The 16,300-nt window shown below is 37.8% G+C and overlaps 1 protein-coding gene across 7 annotated transcripts in view; it reads right to left on the reverse strand.

The window, feature by feature from the left end:
- LOC127794987 (ABC transporter C family member 13) overlaps positions 1 to 16,300 on the reverse strand; it is a 186,050-nt gene that overhangs the window by 86,740 nt on the left and 83,010 nt on the right. For all 7 annotated transcript variants that reach the window (XM_052326357.1, XM_052326356.1, XM_052326358.1 and 4 more), the window contains 3 exons: positions 12,254 to 12,323; positions 10,727 to 10,787; positions 1,375 to 1,462 (listed from right to left, as the gene is read on the reverse strand). In XM_052326357.1, coding sequence (XP_052182317.1) covers positions 1,375 to 1,462; positions 10,727 to 10,787; positions 12,254 to 12,323 — 219 coding nt within the window. The remainder of the gene's footprint in view (positions 1 to 1,374; positions 1,463 to 10,726; positions 10,788 to 12,253; positions 12,324 to 16,300) is intronic.

Below are 16,300 nucleotides of genomic sequence, written 5' to 3' on the forward strand. Positions count from 1 at the left end.
TTTGGGGAGTCAGCAAACCACTTCCCTAAAAATAGGACACTAACTTAACTGCCTAAACTGAAACCTTAGAATTAAGGATAAGAGGATAAGTCCACTAATGGATCAGTAGCTAGCCACTAAACTAGGAGTCAGTTTGACAATTTGTCTACAACCACTTACTCGAAGATAAGATAGGAAGATAGGATAGGATTGCACACTTCTGTCTTAACACTTAAAAATAGGGAAAACCTACTTTCTTCAAGTGGAAAAAAGTCATTCAAAAATTAGGAATTTCGTGGAAAGTATTACTTCTAACTCCAATATAGAAATTTCTACTAACTAAATATGGTTTTAGATGATACAAGATTTGCCAAGGTTTTAGTCCCCCATGGAACACAAGGAACGGTTAGCAAATTTGCAAACAGTTCCCAAGATTTCATGCTTCATTTGTACTCGAAACTGTGGAACTTAAACTAAAGTACCGAAACTTTGGACTCCATCGGTACTCACATGACAAGTCTTACTGAAAAGTAATTAAAAAAATACAATGGAACAGCGCTTTTATATAATTGGAAGTCAAATGCTCACAAATCAAGGTCCAAAAAAGATTCAAGTGTAAAGGTCTCTGTCAGTTGAGTCCCTGAAACAACCCAAGAGTATCACCAATCACTCACCTTGACACCTGTATGATACGTTCAACTATTATGGTCCATTGATTTCACCCATATGTATGATCTTTGCCTGTGTGTATTTCAGTTGCCATGGAAGATCAATCTATCACAGAATATTTTAGTAACCTTCAGCAGGCCTACAATGAGTCGAAAATGCTTTGACCAGTGTTGTAGGTTTGAGAGATGAAAACTGACAACAGAGAATAGTGGACTTCGCTTTCTAGCTGGTTTAAAACCTGAGTTTATTGCAATGAAATCTCTAATCTTTCAAGAGCATAACTCCCTTCTTTTACCCATACTTGGATTCTAAGTCTTGTATCTTAGAGAATCCTCTTCTACTGATACAGATCTAAACAATCAGCACCTGTTAGTTAATCAACTCATCATTATAATTATGATATCAAGCAGTCTAACCATGCCAGTGATGGTCATCGATGTCATGATAACCGATACAATTGATTCAAATAGACATATTGACTACTATAAAATTTTTGTTCCTCCTCTCAATACCAACTAAGAATGGGTAATGAACTGAATACCACAAAATATCCTAGGTAGTGTCAACCATGTAGAAAAGTGACAGTTTGGAAGGCATGCAGAACAAAGGGAAGAAGCAACTCTGGTCTTTTAAATTCCAAAATGTAAATAAGCCGTAATAACAAATCATTGCATTTAATAAAATTTGCCAAGTTAGAAAGTTAAAAAATGAATAAAGAAAATTTACCTTTCTATAAATAACAGCCATAATACCAGATCTTAGCTTCAATTTTAGTCTGGCAAGATGAAAAGTATATTGTGTATCAAGGAAGGACCTGCACCACAGCATAAATATATGTAATTTATATTGCCACAGTGACAGGAATTGGTAAAAGCAATATGGTCACGAAAGGGATAGTTTTTATCCCACGTTGGTGGGATAAAATAAACCCCAGCTTAAGTTATCCTACCTGACATAATTACCCAAACATGGTATAATAATGTCAGGTGGTAATATCACCTTTTTATCTCTCTACCAAACTGGCCATAAGAAGGCTATAAAAAATCCAACCTAGAGGAGTTTAAATCATCACAAATTGTCGAGCAATCTAAGTGGGATCAGTTGAGACAAGTAGTTCTATTCATCCTGTACAAAGGAATATTAGTTGCAGTTCTGTTAAGTGTAGTAATTGTCAAGTTGGCTAGTTAGGACTTGTCTACTTGTCCACTTGTCTTTGTACAGCTGTCAAGGTTAGTTGTATAACAGAATCAGTTGAGTTCACAATCTATAAACACTCAACTGATCTTCTCTTTCTAATGTCAATAATCATTTTCAGCAAATTACAGTTTCAGTTCTATAAACACTCAACTGATCTTTTGTTCCCTTCTTTCTTCTTTCAACTTCATCATATATGTTAAGATAATCATCATATCAGAATCAAATCAGATCATATCATATCGTATCAATTTAATTTTAACTTTAGAATAGATTTATCTTTAGTCTGGTTAGGTCTTAGCTTGTTCATTGTCTATAAATATTCTTATACTATCAACAATATCATTATCAAATTCAATACATTTATTTCCCATATCTCTTTTAAGATGGTATCAAAGCCTCATTCATTCGTGTTATGAGTCTCCTGTTTTCTCCAACATGAGACTGATTATGTTTAAGCTAATCTCCAATTGTTCTGTTTAAGTCTATGTTTATTTTTTATTTTTCCAGTTCCAATCCATAATCTCTGTTATGCCTTTTTTCCTCAGTTCTATTTCTTAATTTCTTAATTTTTATTTAGTTTAAAAGCAGAAGCCTAGTTAGTTTAGAAGTAGAAGCAGAAGCAGAAGCCACGGTTGTCATTTGTCATTGTCCATGACAATTGTCGCCGTTGGCTTTGACTCAGCCACAATCCATCACAATTTCCCATATCATTGTCAATCATTGGCCCTATATTTGTCGTGGGCCATCCTCGTGTGACTCATTAGATATCACGATTAGTCTTTCTAGTTGTTTGACCCAAATCTCAACATCACTTTGGTCAGCCATTGGTCGTCTTGGGCCACTCCAGATTGTGCATCTCCATAACAGGACTTCATCAAGTTCTCACCCTCCTCGCCTTTATCAATGGGTCAAACTAATTGTGTTGCTCTCAATCATTGCCATCTGTAGACATTGAATCAAAAGGAACAACCAGTTTGGCTAGACCCAATTCTCATTGTTGATTTTAGTACCAAAGCCTTGGCCCAAATTTCGAAGATTTCACAGAGATTAGTCCAAATCTTCTCTCACCTAATCATTCACTCCGGTCTCAGCCCATTCTCCGCCATCAGCTCCTTCTTGTCGCTACCAATCATCTCTTCTTCGTTGCAAGTATTGAGAGAACAAAGAAACCCAAATCTGTCTTTGCCTGTCTCATCGCCAATCAGTCGTCACCCAAAAGCCAAATCCAAGAAAGAACGGTTGCACCACCCACCACTACTTCAATATAAATTGCTGCCACTGCAGCACAGATCACCAAAGAAGAAGATCCTTGCCACTTGCCAATGGCAGCTCTCAGCCCAATGTTTTCTAGCCATGTGTCTTTTCGGTTGCGCCTCTCTTTGACTGTGCATCTTTCCAATTGTGCCTCTTATTGGACACTGAACAGATTTTGTTCTAAGGATATAACACCCGAGAACTTCAACTAAGTTTGTAGAACTCAAACTTGTTAATTGATTCAATGAATAGAAGTCTATTTATACAAGTTATAGGCTATCTAATCCTAATATTTAGGAGATAATTTACAGCAATAAGATACATAACAGAATTTAAGCAACAAATAATAAAAGATAATAATCACATCTACTCCTATTATTTCTCCTTATTTCTAGAAGCTTTAATCTTCAAGATTTCTTTTTTATCTTTCCAACTCCTTTAGCAGTCTTCTTTATCTCTTTAGTTTCGGTAACAATCATATTTCACTTAGGACTCTCCAACACCCCCCCTCAAACTAAGGAATAGCTATCTCTCATTCCTAGCTTGTTGATGAGAGTCTCAAAACCTGATCTTGTCATGGATTTGGTGAGCACATCCGCTACCTGTTCTGCTGTAGGAATATATGTCAGTTTGATGTCTCCTTCTTCAATTTCCCGTTGGATGAAACTCCGGTCGATCCTGACATGTTTCATTCTATCATGTTGTACTGGATTGTTAACAATACATATAGCTGATTTACTATCACTATACAACTTTGTTGGCTTTGTTAGTGGTAGTTGTAGATCCTCCATTAATCTTACCAACCAAATTAGCTCACAAATTCCTTGGGCAATGGCCCTAAATTCTGCCTCAGCACTGCTTCTTGCCACTACAGATTGCTTTTTGCTTCTCCATGTGACTAGGTTGCCCCACAATTTTGTTCAGAAACTTGATGTAGACCGGCTGTCCATCACTAATCCTGCCCAATTTGCGTCAGAATATCCTTCAGCCCCCCTTTCATTACTCTTTTGAAACAATAATCCCTTACCTGGTGTTCCTTTCAAGTATCTCAAAATGTGGTACACAGCTGCCATATGTTGTTGTGTTGGAGCATGCATAAATTGGCTTATAATGCTCACATAATTGGCTATGTCTGGACGAGTTAAAGACAAATAGATTAGTCTTCCAACTAGTCGTTGATACCTTTCCTTATCCACCAGAGAATCATTATCTTTTTTCACATATTTCCAATTTCTTTCTAGAGGAGTATATCTTGGTTTGCATCCAATCATTCATGTATCTCTTAGAAGATCTAAAGTATATTTTCTTTGAGATATTATCATACCTTCTTTACTCCTTGCAATTTCCATCCCCAAAAAATACTTCTTTGTTCCCAAGTCCTTTAGCACAAATTCTGCCTTTAGCTTCTGTTTTAGGGCTGCAATATCTTGAACATCATCCCTTGTAACAATTATAACATCTACATACACAATCAAAATGCATCTTTTTCCATTGGTATGTTTGACAAATAAAGTGTGGTCAGCCTTCCCTTGTGTGTAACCGAATTGTATCAAGGTAGAGCTGAATTTCTTAAACCATGCTATAGGAGATTGCTTTAAACCATAAAGAGATTTATGAAGTTTACATACCTTGCCAATCCTTTCTTCTTTCTCAAATCCGGGTGGAATTTTCATATATACTTCTTCTTCTAATTCTCCATTTAGAAATGCAATCTTGATATCAAATTGAAATAGCTCCCAATCCAAATTCACAGCAATAGACAATAATACTCTAATGGAGTTTAATTTAGCAACCGGTGCAAAGGTTTCTTCATAATCTATCCCATAGGTTTGAGAGTAACCTTGGGCAACAAGCCTAGCCTTATATCTGTCCACGCTTCCATCTGAGTTGTATTTAACTGTAAATACCCATTTGCAGTCAATGATCTTCTTATTTTTTGGAATATCAACCACTTCCCATGTGTGATTGCCTTTGAGTGCCTTTATTTCTTCCATTACTGCTTCCTTTCATTTAGAATCTGCTAGGGCTTCTTGGATGTTTCGAGGTATATTCACATCATCCAAAGTAGTAATGGAGGTCTTGAATTTAGGAGATAACCTGGAATATGTCAAGTACTTTGAGATTGGATGTTTCACACATGATCTGATTCCCTTTCTTATAGCAATCGGAAGATCTAACTCACTGTTAGCAGCATTATTTTCTCCCTCAGTTGCTGGACCTTCCCTCAGTTCTAACAATTGGCTGAGTTGAGGAGCTGGATTCATACTTCGCCTTGAATAGACTTTTATTGGTTTTTCCACGTCCAAGTCTTCTCCTATATCAGTTTCCATAGGTCCAGCTGGGTTTAGTGATTCAAAAGAGGGAGGAAGGCTCGGACAGTGAGGCTCAAACGAGGCTGGCTGAGGATGATCAGCTGCAGCTGTTGAATTTGAATCATTATTAGGAATGGGTTGAAGGACTGGGAATACAATGGTCATAGGAATAGTGGGATCCCAATGGTTGTCCTTCATTTGGGGTGTGGCATTTGAGTAGTATAATTCATTCTCCACAAAGGTTACATCACATGAGATGAGAATTTTTTGTGATGTAGGACAAAAACACTTATAACCCTTTTGAGTAGGAGGATACCCAATGAATATACACTTTAAGGATCTTGGTTCAAGTTTATGACGATTTGGACTGGTTTGATAGACATATACTACACATCCAAATACTTTGGGAGGAAGATTGTTTAGAATTCGAACGTGAGGAAAAATAGATGTAAGGTTGTGCAAGGGGGTTTGGTAGTTTAGAACTTTGGAAGGCAACCTATTGATGAGATAAGCGGCTATTAAGACTGCCTCCCCCCAATATCTATTTGAAACAGAACTTGTGAACATAAGGGATCTAGCTACTTCAAGTAAGTGTCGATTTTTTCTTTCAGCTATTCCATTTTGTTGAGGGGTGTAAAGACAAGTACTTTGGTGAAAGATCCCATTGGTAGTTAGATATTGGGTGAATGGATAAGAAAAGAATTCTCTGCCATTGTCAGTCCTAAGAATACAAATAGAGGACTGAAAAACATTCAAAATGAGTTTATGGAAAATCTGAAAAAATGGCACATGCCTCGGATTTTTATTTCATTAGGTATACCCAACATAACCTTGTATGATCATCAATGAATGTTATGAACCATCTTGCACCATTTAGGTCTGGAATTCTAGCTGGCCCCCATATATCACTATGAATCAAATGGAATAGTTTAGATGGAGTATATGGGTTCGGTTGATAAGTGCTATGGGTTCGCTTGGCAAGAATGCAATGATCACACTTGAGTACCAACTTTTCTTTATTGATAAATAAATTGGGGTACAAGCGTTTCAAATATAGAAAACTAGGATGACCAAGACGTCTATGCCATAATAAAATTTCAGAATCTAAGCTAGTTGTAAGAGAAAACCTATGTGGAATTTGACTAAGAGAATTCTTGTTATCGGAAAGCCAATAAAGTCCATCCCTCTCCTCAGCACTGCCAATCGTCTTCCCCGAGACTCGGTCCTAAAAAACACAATATGAAGGAAAGAATGTCACAATGCAATCCAAGTCTTTTGTTAACTTGCTTACTGATAGAAAATTATATTTTAGGTTTGGCACATATAACACTAATTTGAGCACTAAATCAGCCACATAAACACTTCCCTTTCCTTTTACCAATGATTGTGTTCCATCAGCCATCAAAATATTTAGCTCCTTTTCTTCCATCTGAAAAATATCAAGTGTGGCAGTAGATCTGGTCATATGATCGGATGCTCCGGTATCTACCACCCAACAATCCTTATTTATCTTCCTAGTGGTCAAAGACAAAGGCTGATTACCTTTTTGTGCCATAGATACTGAGTGACCAGGTGCGGCATCCTTCGATTCCCTTGTAACATGAGAGTTTTGTAACAGCTTCTGCAGAAACTCTAACTGATGTTGAGTTAAACTCATACCTGTTATGTTTTCACCAGTAGAAGCACTTCTTGTTGCATAGGCTGATTTTTCCTTCTCCTTCTTAGGCCTAGGTTTCTAGTTTGGGGGTTTTCCATGCAACTTCCAGCAGGTACTCTTGGTGTGATAGGGTCGGTTGCAGTGCTCACACCATTGCTTCTCCTTAGAATTATCTTCCCTTTTTGTAGTAGTAAGAGCTGATCCTGAGTTATGTTCCGTGGAAGATGGCAGCATAACTCTTTTTCTGCTCTCCTCCCGCCTTACTTCTGCAAAAGCTTCTCGTAGGAATGGTAATGGCTTAGTGCCTAGAAGTCTGCCTCGTACCTCATCCAAATCTGGATTGAGCCCTTGGAGGAAATAAAAAATTCTCTCCTTTTCCAACATCTTGCTATGCTTTTGGCTGCCTTCTGCACACTTCCAGTTAGGATCATAAAACAAATCCATCTCTTGCCATAACTCCATTAGGTTGTTATAGTATTCTGTCACACCAAGGCTGCCTTGCTTGGTAGTCCGAATTGCAGTTCTAACCTCAAAGCATTGGGTTGTATTTTCAAGATCGGAGAAGATCTCTTGAACAGCCTCCCAAATTTCCTTTGCCATTTTATAGAATAGATATGGTCGACCTATCTTTGGCTCCATAGATTTGATGATCCAAGCCATCAAGATTGAATTTTCGACCTTCCATCTTTGATAGTTTCCTAATTCTTCTGGTGGTGTTGGAATCGCCCCAGTTAGATAGCCATATTTCCCTTTGCCTTTTATCACCAAGGTTACAGATTGAAACCATTCTCTAAAGTTTCTCCCATTTAACCTATGCTGGGTGATTTGTAAGGTATTGTTGTCCAATGACAGGGTGTTGTGAGGCACCACAATCGTTGGGATTGAGGGTTGTTGAAGAGTCGAACTATCGGATGACTCTGCTGCAGTTGGAGCTGCATTCCCACGGCCTTGTGAATCCATCTATCTTGGATCGTTAGGCTAGATAGAGCCGAGCTCTGATACCATGAACAGATTTTGTTCTAAGGATATAACACCCGAGAACTTCAACTAAGTTTGAAGAACTCAAACTTGTTAATTGATTCAATGAATAGAAGTCTAATTATACAAGTTCTAGGCTATCTAATCCTAATATTTAGGAGATAATTTACAGCAATAAGATATATAACAGAATTTAAGCAACAAATAATAAAAGATAATAATCACATCTACTCCTATCATTTCTCCTTATTTCTAGAAGCTTTAATCTTCAAGATTTCTGCTTTATCTTTCCAACTCCTTTAGCAGTCTTCTTTATTTCTTTAGTTTCGGTAACAATCCTATTTCACTTAGCACTCTCCAACAGACACATTGTTGCTTCTTTCTCCAGCCAGAGTGCTCATCTATCATGATGTCTACATCAAGGTGAAGCTGATACTTCATCAACCCACATGCTTTCCAGAAAAGAATTCAAACTCAATTTAGCTAATTTCTTAGCTTATTGAGTTTGGGGGGGAGGGGGGTGGTTAAGATAATTATCATATCAAAATCAAATCAGATCATATCTTATCGTATCAGTTTTAAGTTTAACATTATATTAGATTTACCTTTATTCTGGTTACATCTTACCTTGTTAGTTTCCTATAAATACTCTATACTGTCAACAATATTATTATCCAATCCACCATAGTTAATTTCCCATATTTCTTATAACAATGTAGATATAACATTCTAATCGTAAAAGTTAAAGTAAAATCTCATCAACTTACTAAATTCAAATGGGTGACTTACATATAAAAGCTTCAAGTTTTACAAGGAAAGAAAAAGTAGTGTCATCTTCTTCCATCTCTACAAAACTGGCTTTAAGTTGATGCTGGAATACATGTAATTAGCTGTCAATTAGCTTGTAATTAGGCTGTTAATCAGCTTGTAATTAGGCTGTCAATTAGTTTGTAATTAGGCCTTAATTTTAGGCTTTAATTAGTGTATAGCCTTACTATAAATTTCAATAGAAAGAGGCCAGACCTCACTAAGTTTTCTTCTCCTAAAAAGGGTTCTCTCCTTTTATTTCTCTGGTTCAACATGGTATCAGAGCCAACCCTAACCAAACCCTAGTTCCAGTCGTCGTCACCTACTGCGTTGTTCGGGTCGCCAATGACCGCCGCCGCCTATCGTGCCGTCCACTTCTCGTCGCTGTCACACACCTAAGAAGTGGTGAGTGGTCTTTTGCTCCAATCTCTCTCTCTGTTGCTCCGATCGCAACACCATCACCACCGTTGGACTCGCCTTGCTCAGTCCGTCCCGATCCTGGTGGTTTCATCGCCGTCAGCCATCGCTGGAGCTACGACGAGCCTCTGTTGCTCCATCGTTGTGCCTTGTTTGACACTCTAGTAACCCTCTGGCATCTCATTTAGCCCTCTTTTGCATCAGATCTGTTTTTCAGAGCTGCCTTCCATCCAAAATATGGAGAATCTAGCATCTTTAGTCACTTTCGGATCTAAATCTGTAGGTTTTTTTTCACCATTTTCTTCCTCACCTATCATTACTTCTGAAAAGATGGTTGGAAGTACCAATTACATGTCTTGGGCTGCCTCGGTTGAGTTATGGTTCATTGGTCAAGGAATGGAAGATCACTTGAATAAGAAAGCCAATGAAATTCCTGATGCTGAGAGAGCAATGTGGAAGAAGACCGATGCTCTTCTTTGTAATATATTATGGCAGACCATTGATCCAAAACTATATCGTTTACAAGGCGTACAAGACTTGTGCTCAGGTATGGTAAAAAGGCCAAATCTCTTTATACTAATGGTATCCAATGTCTCTACTTTGTTGTTTCCACTATTGTTCATTTGAAGCAACAAGATATGGATATGTATGATTTCTTGGCCACCTAGAATCCCTGAAGGATGAGTTCAACTCTCTGTTACCAGTTGGTAATACTGCAGAAGAACAATTGCAACAGCGAGATAAGTTCTTTATGGTTCTGGGATTGACTACCATTCAATCTAAACTTGCTCTGGTCCGGGATCAAATATTATCCAGTCCCACTATTTTGACGCTAGAAGATGCCTTTGCTAGACTTCTTCGTGTTTCTTCCTCGTCTTTAGCCATCAATGGTTCTCAGATTGATTCATCTGTCTTAGCGTTACAAACTTTTGGTAGAGGAGAGCACAGGAACGACAGAGGCAGTCACTCACAACAAGGTAATCGTCCTAAATGCAATTACTATATGTGAGAAGTCAGAGGTAGAACTCCAACTTGAAAAGCCAGCTTAACAGGTGGAGGGATCATCTTCCTTATATATAGCCCAAGTCTCCCTTGCTGAGGCAATGTGGGATTCTCACACTCCCCCCCACGTTGAAACTTCTCCAGTAACTGATACATGCCCAGGAATAAATGTAATTAGGTTGTCAATCAGCTTGTAATTAGGCTGTCAATTAGCTTGTAATTAGACCTTAATTTTAGCCTTTAATTAGTATATAGCCTTACTATAAATTTCAATAGAAAGAGGCTAGACCTCACCAAGTTCTCTTCTCCTAAAAAGGGTTTTCTCTCTTTCAATTTCTCTGGTTCAACAGTTGATAATAAAATAAAAGAAGTATGTGATGATGTAGAGCTCAATGAAAAAGACAAAAAAAGAATCAATTATAATAAGACAGCTATGGAAGCAAAATACACTTACTTTAAAATAGATGTAAGACCCAAAGAAATTGCTAAGATATAACCATCAAAACTCCAAGAACCTGATTAGATGAAAAAACAAAACCGTTTGCATCAATGACACAAAGATGTAATAAGTAATGCTAGATAGTCTTATTTCAATCCAAGAAAACAATGCATCTGCTCACAATAAAACTAAGTAATCAAACTGATCAAGCAAGGGAACATGGTATTTTGAAAGTTTCCAACATTTGCACAATGCCATAACAATAAAAGTCCATAGTTCTGGAATGCATATATACCATATTACATCAATATATAAGATGAAAAGAATATAAATTCCAAAATTTATTTATTGCACAGAAATATTTGTCAAACAACAGTTATCTCTTAAAATAGAAAATTCTGCAAGGAAACATCAGGCAACGACACTAAGTATATCTGAAGTCACAGCTGAATTTTGACAAGCAGTGAAGGAATGTAAAGGTCAAATCAGTAGTTAGAGCCAATAATTATAGAACAAAGAAAAAGGATATGGAATCAGAGATAAGTCTCATAATTCCACTCATGACATCCTAAGCCTAAAAACAAACCTGGGAGTCCAAAAGACAAGTAATGGTATTAAGTATAAACACAAACAGACCACTACATTGTAATTTATCTTTCAGCTGTACAAAAAGATGAATTTAGCATAATGTCTATATCCATCTAGACCAAAAACAAGAACAAATTTTAGAACAAGGAAACAGTAAGCAAGATTTTTGGCCAGCTCTAGTAACATCTTCAAAAGATTCCCCTTTTTCTGTGAGTGATCCCATTAAACGCTAAATCCACAACACTGCAACAGAGCACTGCAGTCATCAAAGCATCTCAATTCCACAATGTAAATAATCTCTGAAACCCTTAACAAGGAGATATAAGACTTCTGGAAAGATGCCGCTCTGCTAACAACAACCACATGCTAGTTTTATGTAAATTGCTCGCTTAAAAGAATATATTATCATTTAAATTGCTCCTTTGGGACTGGAAAGGTCACAGATTCGAGTTAGGCAGACAGCCTCTATCCAAAGCAACTGTAAGATGTAGAAAATGACCCTCCCCTAACCCTTGCAAAAGTGGGAAGCCTTGTGCACTAGGAATGCCCTTTTGCATGCAATCATATCTCCAAGAAAGCATTGGGAAACAGTGAGTTTTTGGAGAGATTATTCAATGTAGGCCTGTTCCTTTACCAGCCTTGCTTGAATCAATTCTTCTTTCTAGGGTAAGGTCTTGACAAGTCCATCAAGGACCTGATTTAAATTCATCTAAACAGATTGTTGCTCAAGGAATCATATCAAATTTCAAAGCAAAAAATGTATAACTTTAATGTTTTATTATAATCCAATTTGAAGCAGACAAGAACTCACACACTTAATGTTTGACTTTTAGCCTTCTCAAGTAGAACCATGCCACTGTGTAAAATATGCAATGATGGCATTCATCACACTTAGGGATTTCTTTTCTTAGCATGGAAAAGAACTGAAGAGAAGAAAATATCAAATATACGAACCTTGCTGAAGGAATTGAATCAGCTTATTGAGAAGCAGTGGTCCCACAAAACCAATACAATCATTAAGCACCTGCAAAAAGGTAAATTAATACCTAATAGGAAAAGAATGAAATCCAACAAAGTTACTGTGAAAAAGCACATTCAGATACCAAGTACCAACATTTGATAAAATTTAAGATAGATATATTAGAAGTTGTTCTTTAATCCATGGACAGTGAATGTTATCTCAATATACACTGCCTTGGGAGTGTTACGATTGATTCATTAGTTTGAAAAACTTTTGTGCAAGTACAAGAAAAAGAAAACAACCAACAGAGGAAGCACCAGAAAATGAAAATGGCATTAGAGCAAGTTGCTAGATTAAAAATCCTACCAATATTGAATTTGTTGACTGTATGATACCATCTATCCTGGTATAAATTTCAGGTTTTACTAGAAACTACACCCATATTACCGTGTAGAACCATGTTACCTAAAATGCAGATGGTTCTACATGTTGTATGATGGCATGATAGAGGTAGACTTGTACATATTACTATTATAATTTAGGATACTTCTAAAACTACCCTTTTAACAAATAGATAGCCAACAGAACAACTTAAAATATTATTTCTACAAATTAATTATCTAAAAAATTGCGTTTACAGAACATGAGAACCAATTTGTACTTGTTTTGCCAAAACCATCCAACCTTTTGATTATGGTATTTCATTCTTCTCCTCCTTAAAAAAAAAAAAAAAAAACACTTAAGAAACCAACATGTGAAGGAAAGGAAAAAGGAAAATAAACTAATCTTGTTTGGGTTACAAAATTCATTATTTTGGAATGGAATGGAAGTGTATCATTTTCCTGAATATATATATATATATATATATATCTACACACACACACACACACACACACACCCATTTGTAATTTGTTATGGCAGTAGCATTTTCAGGAAACATAGGTGTAGAATGTCTTTAAGAATCACAACCATAGTTGCTAGGATTGCGGTACACTAGCTATCAGGTCAGTATGGTAACTGGGGTCACAGTATATTTTGAATATTTATTAGGGTCAATATTAAATTTAGATTAACTAAATTATATACTGTTGGAGAATCAATCAGCCAAGATTCATACCAATCAATCTACCGTTTGGTTCCTGTGATTGTGGGATTGACTGTGGGATTATTTCCATGTTCATTGTTTGACTTTTTGTACAGATTTGATTATGCTTCCTATTCTCATAGTTTTCTTTTGTACTCTTTCCTACTTTGTAAATCTCTTCTCGTATATATAGGGTGGTTGACCCTGCTGTAAATCAATGAGAAATTATCACAGATTTCACACGGTATTAGAGCCTCGTTTCTAGGGCTTCTTGGTTTTTCCTTTTCAGCCGTAATCCCTGCTGCTATGTTTCATGATTCAGCCTTCATTGCAGTTCTGCCATGCACTGTTCTTCATAAATATTCCCAAAATACATACTCCCCTGCCATTAGTTAACAACAATTAATAATGAAAAATAAAAGGAGTGTTGGAAGTTAATGAAAAGAATGTACAGGATTATTCACAATACTTATTGTTGCTTACTGTCACTATAGAGCCTCTTTGGAGAGGATACGGGTATGTTTAGGTCCTTCATCAAGTTTTCCACCCAAATCACCTCACATATGCCTTGAGCAATAGCTCTATATTCTGACTCTACATTTCTACGATCCATTATTGGTTGCTTCTTGCTTCTCCATGTAACCAAATTACCCCATAGTTTAGTGCAATATCCAGATGTAGATCAACTATCCTTAATGGAACCAATCCAATCTGCATCTACATATCCACTAATTCACCTGTCTTGGCTCTTCTTAAATAAAAGTCCTTTCCCAGGTGTTCCCTTGAGATACCTAAGGATGTGATGTGCTACCTCAAGACAATTTCTTGTAGGTGAATGCATGAACTGACCACCTATGCTTATAGCATATGCAACGTCAGGATGTGTGAGTGATAAACAAATTAACTTACCTACTAGGCACTGATATCTTCCTTTATCCACTTGGTATTCTCTTATGTTGTCTGTAATACCCAGGAATGATTTGAGGTCATAAATAATATTTGATAAATGGTACAAGTGGAATTATCAAAAGAATAAGGCTTTAGGACACACTATTGCAATCTTAAAAGACCGAAGTGGCTCGAGGGAGTACCCCAGACCTTAGATAGCCAAGGAAAATGGTATAATATCGACAAGTGATTCGAATTATGATTTTTAGTGATTAAATAAATTGGATCAGGAACAGTTTTCGGTACAGCTATTGACCGGGCTGAGGAAAACCGAATCGACGTAGGAGACGTCCGAAAAGTCAACGGAGTATGTCAGGGACTGATATTTTACATATAGAACAACCCTTAAGAGATTTCGGGATAAATTGAATGGATTTAAGGTCAAATCAATCAGTCGGGCCTAAGTGCAGTTTTTCTAAATTTACCCGAGGGAGGTCAAAACGATAATTTTTTTGAAAGTTTCAAGAATGAAATAAATAGTACAAGACTTGTGGTCCTTAGAGGCAAATTTGGAAGATCAGGGGTGTATTGGTAGGGGCTAAAATGTCAAATGAAGAAATCAGGGGGTGAAAATGCAATTTAGCAAAATTGCAATGAGAACGCAAGGGAGAAAACGGCCGCCGCACTGCCACCGCACGTGGAGGCCGTTTCCGGCGATGGGACGGCCGAGGCTTGCTTGGGGAAGGTTGTATACGGCCGTGGGATTCTTGGGGAGCAAGGGTGGTCGGTGATTGGCTAGATTTTGGTCGGTTTTCGGGTATAAAAGAGAGGCCGAGGGTTTCGACTTTTTGGAGCTCAAATCGGTCGTGTTAGAGGATGAATCGATGAGAATGGATAAAGGGCTTTCGATCCTTATGAAACGGAGAAGATTCTGTGAGTAGTTTGAGGCATTTTGGTGTTCGTTTAAGGCCGTTTGGGGTTTGGCCGATCGAAGGTGGCGGACCGCCTTCCGCCACCTGCAACTGGCCGTTTGGGCCCTTTTCCGGCGAGCTTTCGGCCTAAACATGGTGCCAATGGGATCGACTCGTCGAGGGCTTGAAGGGGGTGTGCTCAGATCGGTCATCGGAGGGGTCGTCGCCGGCGGGTCTTGAGGAAGAAGACGACGCGCGTGGCTGCACGCGCCAGCCTCCACGCGCAGCCACGCGCAGGGCGCGTGAGAGCGCGTGCGAAGGGCTATTTTGGTAATTTTAATTCCAATATTTTTATTTAATTATTCTAGGAATTATTGTGTTGAAATATTTCGGAAAATAGTTGAAGAAATAATTATTTTGGAATTAACGAGGAGAAAATTGGGAGAAAATAGAGAAAATTATGGAAAATTGAGGAAAATGGATTTTAATGCTTCCTTAATTAAATATGGTGTTTAGGAAGTACTGTGGCTCGAGGTTGAGTATAAGTTCAAGCATTTGGGATTTAGCACGCAAACCGAGGCGTTGCACGAGGATCGAGGCGATCTGAATACATTCGAGGTGAGTGGTTTGATTCCAACTTTTCCTTGTCTTAGAAGTGTTTTAGGTGCTTGTGGTGAGTTCTAGTGAGCGATTATACCCTCCTAGACATAAATTGTTGTACAAGGCTTTTACTTATGATCATTGTGTCGATATTTGCTTCATTGCATTAACTGTTTTATTTTAAAATGTTGGTGCATGGCGTGTAAATTTTCATATCATTTGGGGTCAAGTTTAATTGCATCGTTGGGTCCGTATGGGGCGGGATGGGGTCTGCTTGAGATTGGGACAATGTTAATCCAGGTGAACGGGTGTCTCACTGGGGGCACTCGAGGGAATAATGTTAAACCAGGTGAACGGGTGTCACGACGGTGCACCCGAGGGATTAACGTTGGACCAGGTGAACGTGTGCCACAGTGGGACATTCGAGGGATTAAGTATGTCAAGGTGATATCTCGAGTTAGACATGTTTTGCATGTTGCCGCTTGTCTGAATATGCCATGCTCGTGTGTCTCTCATGCATTGTATAATCTGTTTCTATACCGTCACTTAGATGTTTT

This window comes from Diospyros lotus, chromosome 2 (assembly GCF_014633365.1).
Source record: "Diospyros lotus cultivar Yz01 chromosome 2, ASM1463336v1, whole genome shotgun sequence".
NCBI lineage: Eukaryota > Viridiplantae > Streptophyta > Magnoliopsida > Ericales > Ebenaceae > Diospyros > Diospyros lotus.